At 35.3% G+C, this 21,723-nt stretch overlaps 1 protein-coding gene across 8 annotated transcripts in view; it reads left to right on the top strand.

Annotated features, from left to right (window-relative positions):
- The window catches only part of nfia (nuclear factor I/A), a 199,528-nt gene extending 183,373 nt beyond the window's left edge, over positions 1–16,155 (top strand). For all 8 annotated transcript variants that reach the window (XM_016282236.1, XM_016282238.1, XM_016282242.1 and 5 more), the window contains one exon: positions 15,821–16,155. In XM_016282236.1, coding sequence (XP_016137722.1) covers positions 15,821–15,835 — 15 coding nt within the window. In that variant the 3' untranslated portion in view covers positions 15,836–16,155. The remainder of the gene's footprint in view (positions 1–15,820) is intronic.
- Positions 16,156–21,723: the final 5,568 nt, after the last annotated feature.

The raw sequence follows: 21,723 nt of genomic DNA on the forward strand, positions 1-21,723 counted from the left end.
GTGTGTGTGTGTGTGTGTGTGTGTGTGTGTGTGTGTATATATATATATCATTTTATATTATATATTAATTTATATATTAATATACATTTTTTGTTTTCGATTTGTAGTCTAGCACACATAGTTGCACTTTAATTTTTGGAAACTTGAGTTTCTATTGGTCTGTTGGTTAAAAAAATATATTTTAATAATAGTTTTTCAATTTTGTATTCATTTTTTGTTCATAAATAGTTGTAATGTATCATAATTAAATGTATTAATACATTTTTTTTTAAATTATCAATATGAAATCATATTTAGTACAATATTTATTACATAATGTATATTTATATTAAAAATATAATAAGCATACTATATCTATATTGTGTGTGTGTGTGTGTGTGTTTACATTTTTGGTTTTGTTTTATGCTCTAAGGCAGTTTATTTGCAGTTGATTTTTGTTGTTGTTTTGTAAACTTGAGTTGTTGTTTTTTTTGTCATACTATTTTTGTTTGTAACACACTAACACTCTCAAACAGTCACTTTTGTTTCAGTTCCCTTTTGTTCTGTTTGTTTCTTCTTTCATTTGATGTTCAAGCCATTTCGTTTTAACATCATAAAACAATGTTCTCATACAAATAATCAGCCTTTGAACACCTCCATTGTTGCAAACAGGTGCAAAGAAAAACACTTGTGCTCGCTTTGCACTGTACTTATTTTAATTCGATACACAGTAACTTTATATTTTTACTACATATCTGAAGTTGAAGTTTAGGCCATAACTTTGGTTTTTAAATAACTATGAGAATTTTTGCAAGCTATTTTTTGTCATTCTGTAGAAGCAATTGTAGATCAGCTGCGAGAGACATCTCCCGTCACCCACTGTGTCAGTGAACTCTTTGAGGCTCTGTCTAGCCAGACAGTGATTGGACTGTGAGTTTATATTAAAGCACTGTATGAGTCTCAGACTGGCCATATTGACAAGCCTGTGACCCCACGGCAGGGTTCGGTCGCACCATTTCATTGGCCTCATAAGCTGGTGCAGACCACCCCGGGGCGGGCAGGACAAAAGTTACCCGCGGTGGCCGGCGTGTTTCGGGGGGTGGGGTACAAAAGAGAGCAAAAGTGACAGGCAGACGAGAATGATGTGACCCTAACTGTAAACATTCCTAGCGGCCCGGCCATGGTAACCAGGCAGAGAGCGAGAGACGGGACAGTATGATGGAGGGATCTGCCGTGGGAGGAGGGGAAGGAAATGAAAGAAAGAGGTGGTGGGAGGGTGGCAGCACCCTCAGGGGTTTGCTGCCATGGGAGCTGTTGGCGTTCGCCCTCTCAGATGGAGAGGTTGGCACCACATGCAGAGATATACGGATGCGAGGTTGGGACCAGAAGCGTCATGCCTGTACAAACAGAGGAGCCATTTTAAGAGATTTAGAAGGCAACTTAAAAAAAAAAAAAAATTGTGTGTGTATATATATATTTTCTCTAGGGATGTAACGATTCACTCAAGTCATGATTCGATTCACGATTTTGATTTCTCGATTCGATTCACGATTCTTTTTTTTTTTTTTCTTTTTTTTACAAAATGAGATTTAAGACAAATTATAAATAAAATGTGTCCTTTTATTATTGCTTGGACAAAATGCTGCATGTTTCTTTGTGAAATTGAAATATAACACTATAATAATATACTAATATAGCACTTGCATATTACTGCTCTTTTGTTGGTTTTGATTGCTTCTATTGTCCTCATTTGTAAGTTGCTTTGTATAAAAGCGTCTGCTAAATAACACAATTTAAATATAATGTAAATGTAAATAACAAAACTAAATTGAAATTTTAAAACAAGCCACAAATCAAATAAATAAGTTACACAAATAAAATATATCTCTTCATATAAACAAACTAAGGCTTTGTCTGTGCTCTTTCCATTAAAAATTAGAGGCTACCACTGCATTTTAATCTTGATCCAAACAAAGATGCGGCATACATGCAACATGAGCAGTTTTTAATCTAAATTAGGGTTTTGAAGCAAAAACAGAATGATTTGACTTCAGTTTTGTGAAACTATACATAAAAATATCTGCATGAAAGAAACAGCAGACGAGCTGAATGAGACGCAGATTCACTCTCTGCCAGCAGGTGGCGCTTGAAGCATTTCCTTGGTTTCCGCTGTAAACAAAGCAACACAATAGCATCTAAACTTTTCTAAAGACAGTAAGTTCCCCTCAGACATGCATTCATATAAACTACCCCTAATTGAATCGCGATTTGTTTAGCATCTCAACCGATTTGAATCGTCACATATTTGAATCGATTTTTAAACGGCTCGCGGTTAATCGTTACATCCCTAATTTTCTCAATTGAATTTTTCATTAGAATTCGTTTTTTCAATTATCAAAAAATTATAAGCTTAGCAAATTTAAAGATCAAAGAATTCTTTGCATTTTCATTATGCATACAATAGTTTAAACTAGAGTTTTTATTATATATTTTAAAATATAAAATAACATTTATTAATAAACCTATTGATAGAGAGATAGATGGAATATATATATATATATATATATATATGCATTTTTACATTTATATTATATACATTATATATAAAGCGTTATGTGTGTGTGATTTGTTATGTATTATGTACAATATATAATTACGTACAAATTATATATGCATTATTTATTATGACATTGTATATCATGTTTGTTTTAAATGTAGATCAGAATAAATCATATATATATAATTAGTTATATATATATATATATATATTATATTATATATAGTAATTAGTTTTAGTAATTAATATAGACTTGATAAGTGTTCTTTATTTTTGTTATATAGTATCATAATATATAAGGATTATATCTAAGCATATATAAAAACAATTACATTCATTGTAAATATATTAATAATATAAAATAAAATAATTAAAAAATAATAATATAAAATCATTTATAATAATCTATCTATCTATAAAAACTACAAAATATAATATAATATATATAAAAAATATATTTTTATGATTATATATTTGAACCCTGATCTGCTTGCTTGCTTGACAAAAACCAAACTCAATCAATTCTGATCAATAAAACAGAAAAACTACAAACACACACATACACAGGCCTGTAATATGCATTTAATTGCGCAGTGTACAGGGACTGTAGCCCGACCCCAGTCCCGAAGCAGTGCAGATAAAGCAATGATTCATAAACAGCGTTTTTTATATTAATAATATAAAATAAAATAATAAAAAAATAATAATATAAAATCATTTATAATAATCTATCTATCTATAAAAACTACAAAATATAATATAATATATATAAAAAATATATTTTTATGATTATATATTTGAACCCTGATCTGCTTGCTTGCTTGACAAAAACCAAACTCAATCAATTCTGATCAATAAAACAGAAAAACTACAAACACACACATACACAGGCCTGTAATATGCATTTAATTGCGCAGTGTACAGGGACTGTAGCCCGACCCCAGTCCCGAAGCAGTGCAGATAAAGCAATGATTCATAAACAGCGTTTTTAATCAGAACGCACTGGGAGGAACTGAGTGTGATGGGAAGAGCAGATAGGCACCGCAATGTGACACACACACACGCAGTAAATCGGCCTCGTAGAGGCTGAGATGAGAACGCCGGCACCCTTGGCTTTTATTCGCTTCCTATAAACGTTAGCATGCGGGAGAGATAACATCAGTAATTGACTCTTGTCCTCCACGTCAATTTGCCATAGTTAAGCATCTGCGGAGACGTCCCCACAAAACACGCCTAACGATTATTACCCGAATTCATAATAAATGTTCATTCCAGAGACAAAGAAACCTCAAGAGCCTGCAGGGAAGGCAATGCCTCCTTAATAGTGTTGTTTAAACAAATTTTCGCCCACGTGCTTTTCCTCCCGAAGCCAGAAGAGGGCAGCGTGCCAGACTGCCGGACACACAAATTAATTACCCAAGATTGATTTCAGCTCTATGCTCCATGTCACACCCCAGAAAATCACAGGCTGCTGTTTCTGTCAGAGCACATACACACTTCCACAAATCTGAAACGGGAACGAGAAGAGCGACTTTTTCCCACACACCTGCGAACATCGCCGCTTCTCCACCGCTCTAATAATAAACAACATGAATATGTTTATATCTCCCTCAAGTGTGAGCTGTTTGTTTGGGGTCGTCTAATGGACTGCTGCGCTCCGTTTTCTTTTTTCCCTCGTAGAGTCTGATGGTAAAATGTAAATAAATAATGTAGTAAATGTCTGCGGGGTCCCACAGGGATCTGTAATACGTGGCTGAGCAGTTTGGGTTTGAGATGGCTTTTATAAGCACTGCTCTCCAGGCCCAGGCTGGTTTGCATTACATGAGGCTGAATTCCTCTGAGATGACACTCATCCTCGGGCACTTTAGCGCGGCTGCTGACTCAGCACTCCTCCGTCCTGATGAGATTACTCCTGCCATTGACAGCCATTTAAAGGACCAGACCAAGATTCCCAGCCCCCCGCTTCTGTCGTTTTCTGATCGTTCTTCCTTTATCTCTACCACCTGACTTTCTCGTCTTTCTCATTCCTCTACGCAATCGCTCCGACTTGTTTCACTCCCACTTGGTTTTAAAGGGAAGAACTCTGGCATGTCATTGTTAAATCAAACCTGTGTGATTTAAAAGATATATTTTGAAGAATGTGCTGGTTGCATGTGAATGAACGAGGATTGAGATTTTCGTAAAAGTGGTCCATACGACTCAAGTTTTCTGAAGTTTCGCGATATTTTTGTGCAAATAATCAGGTTGTTATTCACTGATAATCTTCCACTCCAGTGAGCTGGTGAGTCCAATTCAAGAACGAATCATTTAATAGTTTAGTTAAAGGGATTGTTCACCCAAAAATGAAAATTTTATGTTTATCTGCTTACCCCCAGGGCATCCAAGATGTAGGTGACTTTGTTTCTTCAGTAGAACACAAATTATGATTTTTAAGTCCAGCCGTTGCAGTCTATCAGTCGTATAATGCAAGGCAATGGTAACAAAATCTATAAGAGTAAAAAAAAATGCACAGACAAATCCAAATTAAACCCTGCGTCTCGTGACGACACTGCATGTTTTTTTTACTCTCATAGATTTTGTTACCATTGCCATGCATTATACGACTGAGACTGCAACGGCTGGACTTAAAAATCATAATTTGTGTTCTACTGAAGAAACAAAGTCACCTACATCTTGGATGCCCTGGGGGTAAGCAGATAAACATCACATTTTCGCTTATAGGTGAACTATCCCTTTAAGTGCATTATTCACTGGTATATTGAACTGAATCAACTGATTCAATAAAAATTCATTCAGTTTATCATTCAGTCCAGTCAACTTTTTTTTATTAAAATTAAATATTTAATTAAAATATTATTATCCTCCCCAATATATAGGTGTAAACTGATTCAATAAAGAGATCAAGTTCCAACAAATGATCTGTTAACAAATCATTCAACCTAGTTTTATACACTGAATCAACTGATTCCCTGAAAAGATCCAGTTCAAAGAATGAGTTGTTCACAAATCATTCAAACTAATAATAAAAATAAACTGAATCAACTGATTCAATTAAGATATCCAATTCAAACAAATTATCTGATAACAAATCATTCAAACTAGTTTTATAAACTGAATCAATTGATCCAGTTCAAAGAATGAGTTGTTCACAAATCATTCAGACAGGTTTTGTGAACTGACTAGTTTTGTGAAAAAGATCCAAAGCAAAACAATGACTTGTTTATAAACCATTCAGACTAGTATTATGAACTGAATTAATGGATTCACACAAAAAAAAAGGTCTGATTCAAAATAATTATTTGTTCACAAATCATTCAAACTAGTTTTGTGAACATTTTCACAAATCAAACTATTTTATGAACATAATCAACTGATTCCCTGAAAAGATCCACTTCAAAAGAATGACTTGTTTACAGATCATTCAGACTAGTTTTGTGAACTGAATCAACTGATTTACTGTAAAGATCCGATTCATTCGTACTTCTCTCGTGAATGAATTTCAGTCGGTTTCTCACACAAAGTTAGCGGATGACTTGGAATATGTCTCATGAGTCATATGGATCACGTTTATGATACTTTTATGGTCCTTTTTGAAGCTTGAAGCTTCAATCCCCATTCATTGTTCATTGTAGTGTTTGAAATTGTCCACCAAATATAAAGTCAGTCATACAGGTTTGGAATGACATGAGAGTGAATAAACCAGCATTTTGATTTTGGGGTGAACTATCCTTTTCCACTATCTGTCTCTCAGTCTATTAACCATTACCGTTGCATTTCATTTCCTTTCTCCTTCCTTTTCCTCCCTCTGATGTATGTTTCTGCGTGTCTTACCTTGGATCGCTCTAGCAGATGTGCTGCACTGTGTGTTTGGTGTGTGTTATTTGCATGAGGTTCCTCCCCTCCTTTCACTACATTAATACAGCTTTCACCTTGAAGGCTTTCAAACAGGACACTAAGGCTATTGATGGTAGACTACAGCTATCTATCCGTCAATTACAACCGCTGACGTACGTCCTTTAAAACCCAGCCCACTCGCGCAGAGAGCTCTCATTCATTTTAACCAATCTATCTATATATATAATGAGACATTATAAATATATTTAAAATAAATATAATACATACAAAATATTAGGGGTGTCCCCGACTAAGGATTTTCATAGTCGAATTGGAATTTTCGAATCTTGCTGATATTCGACTGATAGTCGAATCACATGTTTGGGGGCGGGGGCACAATACATTACCAAGATTCAAGTCAGATATTCGAATAATATTCGATATTCGAGTCATAATTACGTTAACACGCAGGGAAAATGTGTAACGGACGCCTCGCAGATACAAATGGGGTAAATAATGTTTTATGTTTTGATTAAAAGATAGTTAACATTAAACGTCAGCGAAACCCTAAGAATTCACAACACTTTTTGTGAAATTAGTGTTCTCATTATAACGTTATATATATGACAGTAGTTATTAATGTTCTGCATTTCTGTTTTGAGCTGCGCGCTGAAGATAATCAGTAGAATGAAGCAGCAGGTTTTTAATCAATGGGATTTAACTCATCATTTATCTCATATAGAATACGCTTCGTTATTTGTACAACATAACATTAATATTATGACTTATAGGCTATCTGCACAAAATGCCCCGAATGCACATGAACGTGTCTGTGTGGTACTGAATGAACTCTTTTTGTGGACGCGTTCTTCAGGCAACAGCGTGCAGAAACACGACAACTAAACACTAAAAATTCACAGCGTTTTAATATAATAGTGTTTTCATTATAATTGTTATGTATATGACAGTCCCAGTAATAGTTATTAATATTCTGCATTGTTGTTTGTCCTGCTCGCGCTGCGTGCTGAAGAGATAATCACCGTAGTACTACAATGAAGTGCTTTACTGCAGCACAACTCAACCAAATGCATTTTATAGGAGATAAATAATATATACACGATATATATAAACCGGTAAACCGGCTTTGAAATCACTTGTACCCTACCTGATCGAAAAAATCCAATTCTATTTGAAATCAGACATTTGAGCACCCCAGCACCCCCAAAATGGCATGATCATAACACCCAGCGAATATTCGACTGTGAGATTGGTAGTCGAATCAGGCTCCTCCTATCGAAGCATCGAATCTTCGACTATTCGGGGTCACCCCTACAAAAAAATCCAGAAATATTCATAAAATATAAAAATATTTTTATCATTTACTTTTTTTCCAAGGTAAATATATACATTGTGTCAAATCTTGCATATGATTCTTACTTCATTATATTGCATTTTCAAAATGTGATTTGCAATTTTTAGTTACAAAACTGATGAAGTATCAAAACCTTTTACATGATGAATTGATTCATAGTGGTTTCCCATTCTCTTGTGTGTAAGTGCGGTTCTCCCCTACAGCCAAGTGAATCACAAACCCTCAAATGAATCATTAAAAAGAGCCGGTTCAAAATTCATTTTGGAAATAAACATCTCAAAACCCTACAACAGCCCTCTGTGACTTCACATGGCTAATGCTAACCGCAGGCCACAACGTTATCGTTGTTGTATGGAAATGACTTAATCCCGTACACATCCTTCCCGCCAAAGCGAACACAAACGGCCAAGTGTGTTGACTCTGTGTGGGTGGCTTGAAGCTCCATCCAAACAGAACCTTTAGGAAAAAGAAACAGTCCATTAAGATGCCGCTCTGAGACGATGTTTGTATGGTTGTTTGAACAGGCCGAGGTATTGAAGAGTCATACGAAGGTAGTCAGTGATCGTGGATCATCTCGTGTGCGGCCCGCTGGGCGTCTGGCTCTCTCTCGCACCACCGTTTCATTTGTTTTTTCTGCTGAATCTTGCTTTTCTCTCCCAATCTCGCTCTCTTCCTGGGCCTGGAGTGTGATTCGGTCTCCTGACAGATGGAGGAGGTTGAATCCCACAGTCTGGGATTGTCGTTGTTTTTCGCTCTTCCAGATGAACTATCCCACAATGCATCTGTTCTTGTTAGGAAGTGATCCTTTTACACTTGATGTTTTATTCCTGGTACATTTTTACACCGTTCTAGGTTCTGTCACCCCTAATTAAATCTTAACATCATCCATTAGTTGAGAGTCCTTTAAAACCCAGCCCACTCGCGCAGAGAGCTCTCATTCATTTTAACCAATCTATCTATATATATAATGAGACATTATAAATATATTTAAAATAAATATAATACATACAAAATATTAGGGGTGTCCCCGACTAAGGATTTTCATAGTCGAATTGGAATTTTCGAATCTTGCTGATATTCGACTGATAGTCGAATCACATGTTTGGGGGCGGGGGCACAATACATTACCAAGATTCAAGTCAGATATTCGAATAATATTCGATATTCGAGTCATAATTACGTTAACACGCAGGGAAAATGTGTAACGGACGCCTCGCAGATACAAATGGGGTAAATAATGTTTTATGTTTTGATTAAAAGATAGTTAACATTAAACGTCAGCGAAACCCTAAGAATTCACAACACTTTTTGTGAAATTAGTGTTCTCATTATAACGTTATATATATGACAGTAGTTATTAATGTTCTGCATTTCTGTTTTGAGCTGCGCGCTGAAGATAATCAGTAGAATGAAGCAGCAGGTTTTTAATCAATGGGATTTAACTCATCATTTATCTCATATAGAATACGCTTCGTTATTTGTACAACATAACATTAATATTATGACTTATAGGCTATCTGCACAAAATGCCCCGAATGCACATGAACGTGTCTGTGTGGTACTGAATGAACTCTTTTTGTGGACGCGTTCTTCAGGCAACAGCGTGCAGAAACACGACAACTAAACACTAAAAATTCACAGCGTTTTAATATAATAGTGTTTTCATTATAATTGTTATGTATATGACAGTCCCAGTAATAGTTATTAATATTCTGCATTGTTGTTTGTCCTGCTCGCGCTGCGTGCTGAAGAGATAATCACCGTAGTACTACAATGAAGTGCTTTACTGCAGCACAACTCAACCAAATGCATTTTATAGGAGATAAATAATATATACACGATATATATAAACCGGCTGAAATGTTTTGAAATCACTTGTACCCTACCTGATCGAAAAAATCCAATTCTATTTGAAATCAGACATTTGAGCACCCCCATACAGCCAAAATGGCATGATCATAACACCCAGCGAATATTCGACTGTGAGATTGGTAGTCGAATCAGGCTCCTCCTATCGAAGCATCGAATCTTCGACTATTCGGGGTCACCCCTACAAAAAAATCCAGAAATATTCATAAAATATAAAAATATTTTTATCATTTACTTTTTTTCCAAGGTAAATATATACATTGTGTCAAATCTTGCATATGATTCTTACTTCATTATATTGCATTTTCAAAATGTGATTTGCAATTTTTAGTTACAAAACTGATGAAGTATCAAAACCTTTTACATGATGAATTGATTCATAGTGGTTTCCCATTCTCTTGTGTGTAAGTGCGGTTCTCCCCTACAGCCAAGTGAATCACAAACCCTCAAATGAATCATTAAAAAGAGCCGGTTCAAAATTCATTTTGGAAATAAACATCTCAAAACCCTACAACAGCCCTCTGTGACTTCACATGGCTAATGCTAACCGCAGGCCACAACGTTATCGTTGTTGTATGGAAATGACTTAATCCCGTACACATCCTTCCCGCCAAAGCGAACACAAACGGCCAAGTGTGTTGACTCTGTGTGGGTGGCTTGAAGCTCCATCCAAACAGAACCTTTAGGAAAAAGAAACAGTCCATTAAGATGCCGCTCTGAGACGATGTTTGTATGGTTGTTTGAACAGGCCGAGGTATTGAAGAGTCATACGAAGGTAGTCAGTGATCGTGGATCATCTCGTGTGCGGCCCGCTGGGCGTCTGGCTCTCTCTCGCACCACCGTTTCATTTGTTTTTTCTGCTGAATCTTGCTTTTCTCTCCCAATCTCGCTCTCTTCCTGGGCCTGGAGTGTGATTCGGTCTCCTGACAGATGGAGGAGGTTGAATCCCACAGTCTGGGATTGTCGTTGTTTTTCGCTCTTCCAGATGAACTATCCCACAATGCATCTGTTCTTGTTAGGAAGTGATCCTTTTACACTTGATGTTTTATTCCTGGTACATTTTTACACCGTTCTAGGTTCTGTCACCCCTAATTAAATCTTAACATCATCCATTAGTTGAGAGTCTATAAAACTGATCCGGATGTGTGTGAAACCTCTTTAATTCCTCTGGCACGGCGTTCCACTTCACCGCAAAGGACTTTTGAGGACTTTTTTGAACTGAGAGCCAATGAAAAGATTCATTAGTGCTGCTTGCTAAGGCAAGAATCATCATTATTATTGATAATTCTTAGGGTTAGGGATTTGAACAAAGCCATAAATCATAGATTATCCCACACAGTTTCTTCTATAAGCAAGTTTTGCGCTAAAGATTTTTATTTTTACACTTTATTGCATTATTACTTATCTTTTGAACTGATAAATGCCTTTTGTAGGCGTCTAAAGAGTAGCACCCATTACACCACTGAATGTTCAACAGGAAAATTAAATTAATTATTTGAATGTTGTTCGCATGTATTTTTCATAGTTAAAATAATTTGATATTTTAATGTTTTTGCATAAATTAGATTTTACTAATACATTATTATTGTTGTTGTTATTATTATTATTATATTCACAGTGCATTTTATTGATTTACTTAAATATGTTTAATGTTGAAATATGTTTCAAAATACATTTTATTGTAGTCTATTGTTAATTTTTTTAAATATTTTTTTCACCACTAAATAATAATAACAGTAATAATTTATTATTATTCACAGTGCATTTTATTGATTTATTTACATGTGTTTTACGGTTTTTACAAGTAAATTATCATTAATATTGTTTTATTAATAATAATAATACAATTTGATTGTAGTCTATTGAGACTTTAACGTTATATTAAGTTTACATGTTTAAATGTTTACATAAATTATTCAAGATGTTTATATTTTTTCACCACTAAAATTATTGTTATTATTAAAACAATATTAATATTATATTAATATTTTATCCACAGGTCCTGTTTGTAATTGTTGTTAAATTTATATTGTTTTTTTTGTCAAATATTTATAATTTTTACTATACTACTACTACTAATAACAACAACAACAACAACAATAATAATAATATCCACAATGTATGTTTGTTGTAGTCTATTGTTAAATTGCTATTTTAATGTTTATCATTTATTTGTACTGTTAATTATTTACTAAACTTTTATTATTATTGATAATACTTAGAATTAGTATTTTTATTGTAGTAGTATATTGATTATTCACTTGTTTAGCATTGTGTATTGTGTCAGAAACTAAGCATTAATTAATAATTTTTTGCATGTTTGCTGTTGGTTACTTTAACAGTAAAATAATCTGTATATCATATCAGTCCATCTGTGAAAAATGAATATTAGTTGATCTCCAGCAAACACCTCTCTGATGTTCCACAGAATATATCAAAATGTAGTTCTTAATTGATTTATACAAGATTGTTTTCTCTTTATTTAGCTGCGTTTGTGCTGGTTCTGAAAGGCCAGCCGTGTTGCAAACGTAAGAATGACAGGTTGTAATTTCACACGTTTTATTGTCTGTCTATCTGTCTGTCTGGTTCCCCTCTGTGCTCCTGCATGCCGTGTATCTGCAGACTAAATCACTGCTGTCAGCACAGCCTCTGTGCTGTAACATAAGCAGACTGTCCACACAGTTACGGGAGTATCGCAGAGAACCCAACACGCTCCTGCTCTCTGAGTCTCCAAAAGTCTTTTCAGGACAGGAGAGGGACAGCGGGAGGGGTGGGAGGAAAAGTTTGAGAGCGGTCGAGCCGATAGACAAAGACACAAGGAAGCTGCACTGCACCGGAGCGCAGAAGTCCAGAGTCAGCAACTTCTATTGATTAAAAACTAACCTTCCAGTTTCTCCGCTGCGCTTGCGGTGAGCAATAGAATTTAAACGAGCCGTACGCTAGAGCCTTCCACGCCGATGTCTGGGACATTTCCAACCGGAGTGAAGCCACTCAATCTCACAAATCATTTCATTCCTCTTAACTACATTAGATCATCTACCAGATTAACCTGCTGGAGCATTCTATGAAGCCTAGATGATATAATAAACTATTAATGTATTCATTAATATTGCACATTATTATGTTATATAAATATATATATATTCAAAAATAACCACAGTTATAATATATAGACATAATATGTGATATTTATGTATGCATGTTTTACATAAATGATGTATGCATGTTTTACATATACATGAATACATAAATGCAGTAACAGTAATGTTTATTAAGTATTATAAGACATTACAATAGCTTTATGATGTCTTTTGAATATTTTAAAATGTACAGACTTTATATAAAGTGTATTTGGAGGTATAGTGTATAATAATAAATAAAAAATACCTCATAGGCCTAAAAGTAACACTGAATATGAAGTTATGTGAATGTAGTGCATTATGAAAATATTCTAAATTATTTTAAATAATTATATAGTATTCACATATTGTACGTGTTATATAACAACAACAAAAAAGGAAATGATTGTTTTTACGAAGTGTTTATATAATACCATATTAAAATATGCATATAATCATTTTAAATAAATGCAGTAACAGTAATGTTTATTAAGTATTATAAGACATTACAATAGCTTTATGATGTCTTTTGAATATTTTAAAATGTATCATTTGTTTACAGACTTTATATAAAGTGTATTTGGAGGTATAGTGTATAATAATAAATAAAAAATACCTCATAGGCCTAAAAGTAACACTGAATATGAAGTTATGTGAATGTAGTGCATTATGAAAATATTCTAAATTATTTTAAATAATTATATAGTATTCACATATTGTACGTGTTATATAACAACAACAAAAAAGGAAATGATTGTTTTTACGAAGTGTTTATATAATACCATATTAAAATATGCATATAATCATTTTAAATAAATAAAATTCACATATACATTTAATGTAAGGTGTCATATGTATATATTGTAAAATATAAGAAATATTTACATATGAGGTGTGTATATATATATATATATATGTAATCTGACAAAGAAAAACGCTTTATGAAGCCATATATATATATATATATATATATATATATATATATATTCATTTATTTATATAAAATAATACAATATTTACATGCATGTGTGTATGTGTATATTATATACACACACCTTTATATGACATTATAAAAAATAATACAATTAAAAAATCACTTTAAAGCCTGTTTATATTATGCTTTATCAAATTTTTCATAATGTATGCAATTATTTAAAATAAGTAAAAAATATGTAAATATTTAGCATGTCTATTTACACACTTTTATATGACATTATAAAAATAATAAATATTTACAAATATTTACACCTTTATATGACATTATAAAAATTAATAAAACATAAAAAATACAATTAATAAGTAAATATTTAGCATGTCTTCAGTATGTTATGTATGTTAAGTATGTTATCAATGAATATTATGATAATATATTTATATAAAATAATATTACAGAAATGTAAAAAATAGAACTTATATTAAGTGTATATACAGTATAATGCATTAAAAATGCTAAATATCTTAATTGAATGCAAAATTATGTTAATTGAATCAAAGTTTAGTTGTATAACGTTAAAGTTAGTTTCATAAAGTGTGCAATAATGATAGAAAACAAGAAACTGTGACTCTGGTGTGCAGTCTTGTGTTGTTATTAGAGGGCAGTCCTTCAGCGCTTCATTCTAATTGGCTGAAAACTCCGTGGGCTTAATTAATCACGGCTGCTGGATTGGTGGGCATCATGTGCGCATGATGAGCCGAGCGGTGGGAGGAGCAAGCGAATCACTGAACGCGTTGAATCAAAAGCTTGTGTATTTGCAGCAAGGGCCGGACAGGGCGGATCGCATCATGTCGCTCCGACAGAATGCCGGCCAGAAAGAGAATAGCAAGAAAGGAAGCAGGGAAAGAGGGATCAGAGAGGGACAGAAAGAACAAGGGATAAGGGCCTTGCTAATGATAGTCACGTATACGGCTGTCTGGTTGTCCCTGGCAACCAGACATGATGTAACACCAGGATGAACTTGAACTTGGTGGGAGGAGGGAAGCTGGAAAGGGGAGGGAAGAACGAAGGGAAAAAGTGGGCGAGCACCGAACAACACTTGCTCACTTGCTGGAAATGTGAACAATGGAGCACAGCAATCAATAAGCCCATTTCACTGAAGGATTACAGGGGTGCAGCGCGCTAACCTCACCACTCCAGTCCACAGACGGCCATGTGGCGGAAAGTGCTGCAGAGGCATTCAGAGAGAGGGAACAGATGGACATGAACAGGAAGAGAAACAATGTTGTCGAGCTGAGCCCTCACAGAGTCAAGCACCATCTTAAAACCTCACCACGCTGATACAAAAGTGACCCCATAAGAAAACAACAAGCGGTGTATGCTTTTCTGTTTGCCATTATAATACTGATACTATATGAATGACAGTTCTGGGGGTTATAATCAGTCTTAAACCTTCCAAAGAAGGTAAAAACAAAAGGATTGGGGGTCTTAGTTGACATGAAACTGCAGTCACAACTTTTATATATTTATTTTATTTTTATGTTTTGTTTTGGGGTTTTTTTTTTTGCATTGTGGCGAAAGTGTGTATTCAGCCAGAAAAGAAATGTACGACAAGACCTGATTTTATCCTTTGAGAATTGGTTGAATCATGAAAGTGTTCTTTTTATGACAGGTGGTTGGAGAGGAGGGGTTAAAAATACATTTTGCTTATAAAACATTTATTTTTAATTAACATGCACTGATGAATCTTGCACAATAACATCAGAAACATATTAAGAAAGTAAATAAGGTAAAAAGTAAGATGAAACTAGTATTTTACATATTATCAAGCAGCATTTTTAAACAATGTTTTAGTAGCATTATCCATTTATATATGTGTGTATTTATATATACATAATAAATATGCACAGCACATATACATATAGTATGTAAACAAAAACTTTTATTTTGGATGCGATTAATCGCGATTAATCGTTTGACAGCACTAATATATATATATATATATATATATATATATATATATATATATATATATATATATAATGATGGCAAAAATATATATAGTTCACACACAGCTGATGACACTGATTGTGCATTGAAATCGTAGAACTTGCACTCCAGAGCTCACCGATCTGTTCCTCTCTGTGTTGTTACAGTGGTACCTGGGCTAAAGACTCCCGACACGGACCGGCCGCTCCCGAGGTCACACGACCACCCCCTCTGTCTCCCCTGAGTACGACCCGCAAACATGTACACCAGTCTGAACAGAGAGAAGCCACTTGCTGCCCCAGTACCGGACAGACCCACAGCATGGCTCCAGCAGAACCCCGCCAAGCCCTGGAACAAGAGGAACCGACTCAACGCGCTTACACCCACTTACTATATATCTATATAGTCCATATGTATTCTTCCATATGTATGGTTTACATGCCTATATTCATATATAGTAGCTGTCCAGCTCTTCTGAGGGTGGAGCTCGAAAAAAAAAAAAGAAGAGCTTTCTTTTCTCAGAAACGTGCACGTTTTTTTTCTTCTTTTGTTTGTTTTTGTTGTGTTTTTGGTTCACCCTCACAGATAGACGAGGAAAACGTAACATGACGCAATCAAAGAGCTTCCCGCTTCTGTGCCTGTGGTCTTAAAGTGAATTCTAAGGCGTTTCCAACGCAGTCTACGGCCAAGGGTCGCAAACCCACAACCACCCGGAGGTCGGAGCTCTGCCTTTCAATCACTCGTGTTTTGACGGATCAATACGGTTTTTGTATCGGTGAACGTTGGAGGTTTCGCCTGGGTCAGATATGCCACCAGCTAAAAATCTCTATTGCGTCTGCTGGCCAGGACCATTTCCTCCCCTTTCCACCATCATCACCACCACCATCAAAACCATGTCAGATCAAGAACTTTCAAGGACTCAACCAAACCCATTTTTTCAGTTGTTTTGTGTCATTTTGGGGCAGGCGATGAAGAAGTCATGAACGGTGATGTTTGATACCAGGTCATTTTACGGTATGCTAACGGGAGATCTCCCTCCCCACTTGGAGGCATGTTCATATTTTGTGTTTTTCGTACAAAATTCATCGCGATTCTTTCTAATCTTCCTAAACCCCAGCGGAAGGTCTTTCACACACCAAGGGCCAAGTGAAGGTTCGATCTTCCATAAACTGCAAGAAAAGGTTAACCGTGAATACTGAATTGAGGAAAGTGCAATTTTGTTGGGTAGATGTTGGATTGTTAAATATCTTTGTAAGATAGATCGTTGAAGCGATTGTTGAAAAGTATATATATAAATATATATATTTTTCTTCCTAGTCCGTTCACACCTCCAGGACTCTAAAATATCGGTGTACAAAAAAGAAAAAAAAACACGTAAAGAGGAAAATAGAACAAATAGCCTTGTGAGAAATAAGGGGAGCTGTAATTGATTTTTCTGTTGCTGTTTTTATGTGTCTGTTTGCTTGTTCATCGATTGTTAGCATTGTAGAACAAATATCCCTTTAAGAAATATCAACGTTTAAACAATCAATTTAGTTCATTTCCAAAATGCTACAGCAAATATTTTAATTTAACTGAGCACATAATGAAATACGTAAGAAAATTAGCCGTTTGCGAAATCATGAATGAAAAAATCGACTGTTTAAATGCGAACGCAAGAGGCGAAATACTGAACTAACTTCCTCGCGGACACTTTCGAAAGCGTCGTGCAAAAATGTGAAGATCCAGCTTCCCTCGCATGTAATTTTTGTTGTTTTTTGAGTTTTTGTTCGTTTCCTGTACGAAACATATATATATATATAAATATATACACTTACAGCCTCATCCACCGTCGATCAAAGCTCAGTAAAGTTTTTAAAGAAAATAATCTGCATGTTCTAGTGTTAGTGACAAATTTTTACATAGATTACGTAGAGTTAAAGTAGTGTGAAAAACATTGTAATCCCAACATCGGGCACTTGCCGATCAAGTATTTGTTTGGTCCTTTAAAAATAGGGTATTTTTACTGCTGTTCTCACAATCAACCAGCTAAACATCTCTCTGACTCTTCTTAGGTTGTCGTCATTTCTATAAAGTCTCCCTTCCTCCTTTATTCCCGTCAGAACAATCGTTTTCATACGTACGCACTTCATCGTCCCTTTTCCAACTGCACGAACAATTCCACATCGATGTGCCTTGAGCGATGGTCTATTTCTGAGTTATTGCACAAGCTGCAATGTGGAGATGTGAATATTTTTTTACCTTATCACCCCACCTTCCACATGTAGTCATTTGAAGAGAGTCAAATTAGTGCTAATTGATAATACACAGTATTGCTCTCCATTTAACTACATATCGCTACTTTCGGTCGTCCGTTGCTTCGAAAATCCCATCGTTTACACTTCAATCAGTTGAAAGTCGATCATTCGCCCCAGAAAATGCGTAACGCGAAGGTTTTTGTGTCATCGTGCCCTTTTTTCTCCAATTTAACAGTAGTGTATTGATATTTATGGATGTTGCTGCAATTTCTAAATGACGACTACTTTTTCTTTTTTCAGTCTTCCTGGGTTTTTTTTCGTTCCCAGAGATGAATAATGAGGAAAAGATTAATATGCAATACTCGCTTGCACTCATGTAGTCATTTTTGATTTTTGTTACCACCAAAGTGAGCACTTGACAGGTCAAGTGGCTGAACGTCAGTGTGTTTTTCATGGCCATGACACGAGAAAAACGCCATTGATCAGCCTCACTTGGGTTTCACACAAACAATCATCAATGTTTTCGCATACTTTGTGTTTTTTCGGTCAATCAACCAAGCCTTAAAAACGAGGAAACTTCCTTTCCATCACAAACACACAAAAGCGAACACGTCCAGGACAAAAAATATGCCCAGTTTTTGTACATTTTGACAAAGTTCCATGTTATATTAATTGTTTACCTGTTTATTTTCTATTGCATACATCATTTAAGAAAAAACAAAAAGCAAAAAACTAATTATGGGGACAAATTTCCCAGGCATATGATGTAATGGTTTAGTAGTTACACTTGTGTGGGGGGTTTTTTTAGCGTGATTTTTTTTGTCATTGTCCTTGCCTACCCTTTAGAAATGAGTTGGGCATTACTTTCTTAATCGTCTGCACTAAATATAAAATAATGACAATTGTGATAATTGAGAAAAAAATACAAAAAAAAGCTTCCAGGGCTTAAAAGAGCGAAGGGAAACACGATTGCACGGATTTTTTTTTTTTTTTGTCACAAAAACCTTGTTTCGAGCAGCCTGGCATCTAATCAGCGAGATTGGCTGTGTGTGTAAGATAATGACAAAATTGCACCCTTTTTAAAGAAAGAAAAAAAGAGAAAAATAATTTCAAGCAATAGTTTGGGCAGTCTGTTTTGTTCTCGTGTTGTGTGTGTAATTTAGTTTTTTGGTACAACGTTGGAGAAGACGCTGGAGAAGCGAACAAACCGAATTGATTAGATACGAGAGTTAGGGCGGACGCACCTGAGTATGGGAGATTTGATGTTTGTATATTGTATAGTTTTATTAATTACACTGATTTTAAAGCTGCCCTATTTTATAATGCAGGACTTTTGTAACATTGATTAAATGAGGAAAAACTAGTGTTGTGAATTTTCTGATTGTTTGTATTAAGGCCACATAAATAGAACTGGTTTTGTTTGTCCTCTGAGGAACTGGATTTAAGTTGAAAACTTCCTGATTCCTGTTTTTTGTTTTCTTTTTGCTTTCCTTTTTGTATGTATTTAAGGACTTATTTCTTCTTCGATGGTATAGAAGTACTCCTATACTTGAAAAGTGTAGGATGCCGAGGTGAAAACCCCATTGTAAATGGATGTTACAAGTATGCTGTATGTTTTGAAGGTTATTTGTTGCATCGGTGTTGATGAAGCTAAATCTAGATAATTCTGAGGATGTTGGTAAGAAGAGAGCGTTTTTATGCATTTTAAAATTAGTTTTAGGCAGAAGACAATGACATAGACAGCCAAAGGATGCCCCTATTATAAATGCATCTAGGCATCTTTTTGTGTTCACCATTCCATGCAGGAAAATAAACCGCTTGATATGCAACATGATTCTTTTTTCTTTTCAACTTCTTCATCTTTCTTCCACCGCCCACCAGCACACACAGAGACACTCGAGCAACGTTAAATGACGAGAAGGTCGGTCACGATGGGCCGTCGATAAAGCCATTCCTCACTCGATTCTACATTTCATGTGAAAGCGAGGCCCTCAGGTCACATAACTCGCACGAAGATCGCTTGATGGTGGTTTAAAACACTGAAAAGACATACAATTACGCAAAAAAAGGAAGAACTTTGACTTTTCTTGAGGATAAAGGAACGATGTTCAAAAATAAGGACATTTTGAGTCCTGCATGTCGTCAGCTTTCCCATCCCATTTTGTCATTTTTCAGTTTGGTCTTATTTTGTTCACACAGATTACATAAAGTATTACAAATAATTTGTGGCATTTTATCAAAATCTGAACATTCTACACTTTTAGTGATATTTTAAAGGGATAGTTCTCCCAGAAATGGAAATTGCCATTTACCCTCATGTTGTTCCAAACGTGTATGAGTTTCGTTCTTCTGTTGAACACCAAAGAAGATATTTTTTTAAAATGTTGACGTACCCATTGACTTCCATAGTATAGAAAAAACACTATGGAAGTCAATGGCTACCGTCAACTGTTCATACATTTTTGGGTGAACTATCCCTTTAATACTTTCATTAATGATAGCATCAATTTCATGCTAGTCCTAAAACAGGGTTGAATAAAGGCCCCGCAGGCCTTTATAATTTTTATGTCCCCATTTTTGTGGGCCTTCTTGTTGTATCACTTATATTCATTTGAGGCGGGAACAAAGCATTGGATGGTTTAAGGCAGATATACGGCTTATATCAGGGTACTATTCAATCGTGAGACATTTTAAAGTCTAAAAAAACCAAAAACACAATAATTGAATCAAGTATGCGGCCATTCATTGAAATAAAGAACTACAGATTTGACTACAGGTACACATTTTTTTGTTACGCTAAACACCCATGTTTCACTTTCGGGAGTCGATTTGCAGAACTGGGCCTGATGAGGAGCTTAAAGAGCCTGGGTTGACCTTCAGGGGCCCATCATATGGATAAACGTGTTGTCAGGTTCACTATACCATGAATTTAACCCCATCATGCACCAGTGACGGGTGGCTTAACTGCACCAAACGGTATCATTACAAGGTGCTAAATCTTGCTGATAAAGTGGAGGCTAACTGGAAACGACCCTGCTTTCTGATAGCATAGCAGTGTAATCCGCATGAGAACTATGCACCGACGACACGCTAATCTAATCAGAGTCTGGTACTTGCACTTTTGCCTTCCTCATTTTTTAAGAACTTGTATCGCAATCAAAGGAATAATGGAACTAAAAGCAAACCAGCATTTTACCTGATGTATTTAAGAAGATCAAATGTAGTGCCTGTGAAAAACTGTATTATATAGCTCTGAATATCAAACCAGTTAACAGTTTGTAATCTTTCTGTTTTCTCAACACCACTAGCCTTTTCTGATTATAGCTGTTCAGTAACCACACTCTATAAACTGCATGCGCCTCCATAACCAACTGTTATAAACGTGACTAGATGATCTAACCCAGCTCTGCTACCAGTCAAAATCCTCCAAGATGCTTCTCCAATTCATTCCGTTTACTTGTTCCCAACCAGTTTCACCGTAGTATAATTGCATAGTGAAGTCAAGGAAGTGATATACGTCTACAAAAACATAGCGTCCACCTAAATTCTGGTCCATGTCCTGCTGTAGCCCTCAGTATCTCCATTATCTCCAACAACAATCATGAAGGTCTGTGTTTCCTCGTGTTCTCACACTAGACAATCGATACTCAGTGGAACTGGCATCTTCTTGCTGTAGGTGCAATTCACAACATCTCTGGAGTTCTGAAGTGAAATACGAAAGGCTCTTTGATGGGGATGAGAATCGTGAAGAACGAATCTGATTCCTTAATGGTTCCTTTAACGATTCTATTAGTGGTTTTAGGGAATAAATATTTGGAAAAAAGAAAAGAAAT

The sequence above is a fragment of the Sinocyclocheilus grahami genome, unplaced genomic scaffold (assembly GCF_001515645.1).
Source record: "Sinocyclocheilus grahami isolate Dianchi unplaced genomic scaffold, SAMN03320097.WGS_v1.1 scaffold157.1, whole genome shotgun sequence".
Taxonomy (NCBI): domain Eukaryota; kingdom Metazoa; phylum Chordata; class Actinopteri; order Cypriniformes; family Cyprinidae; genus Sinocyclocheilus; species Sinocyclocheilus grahami.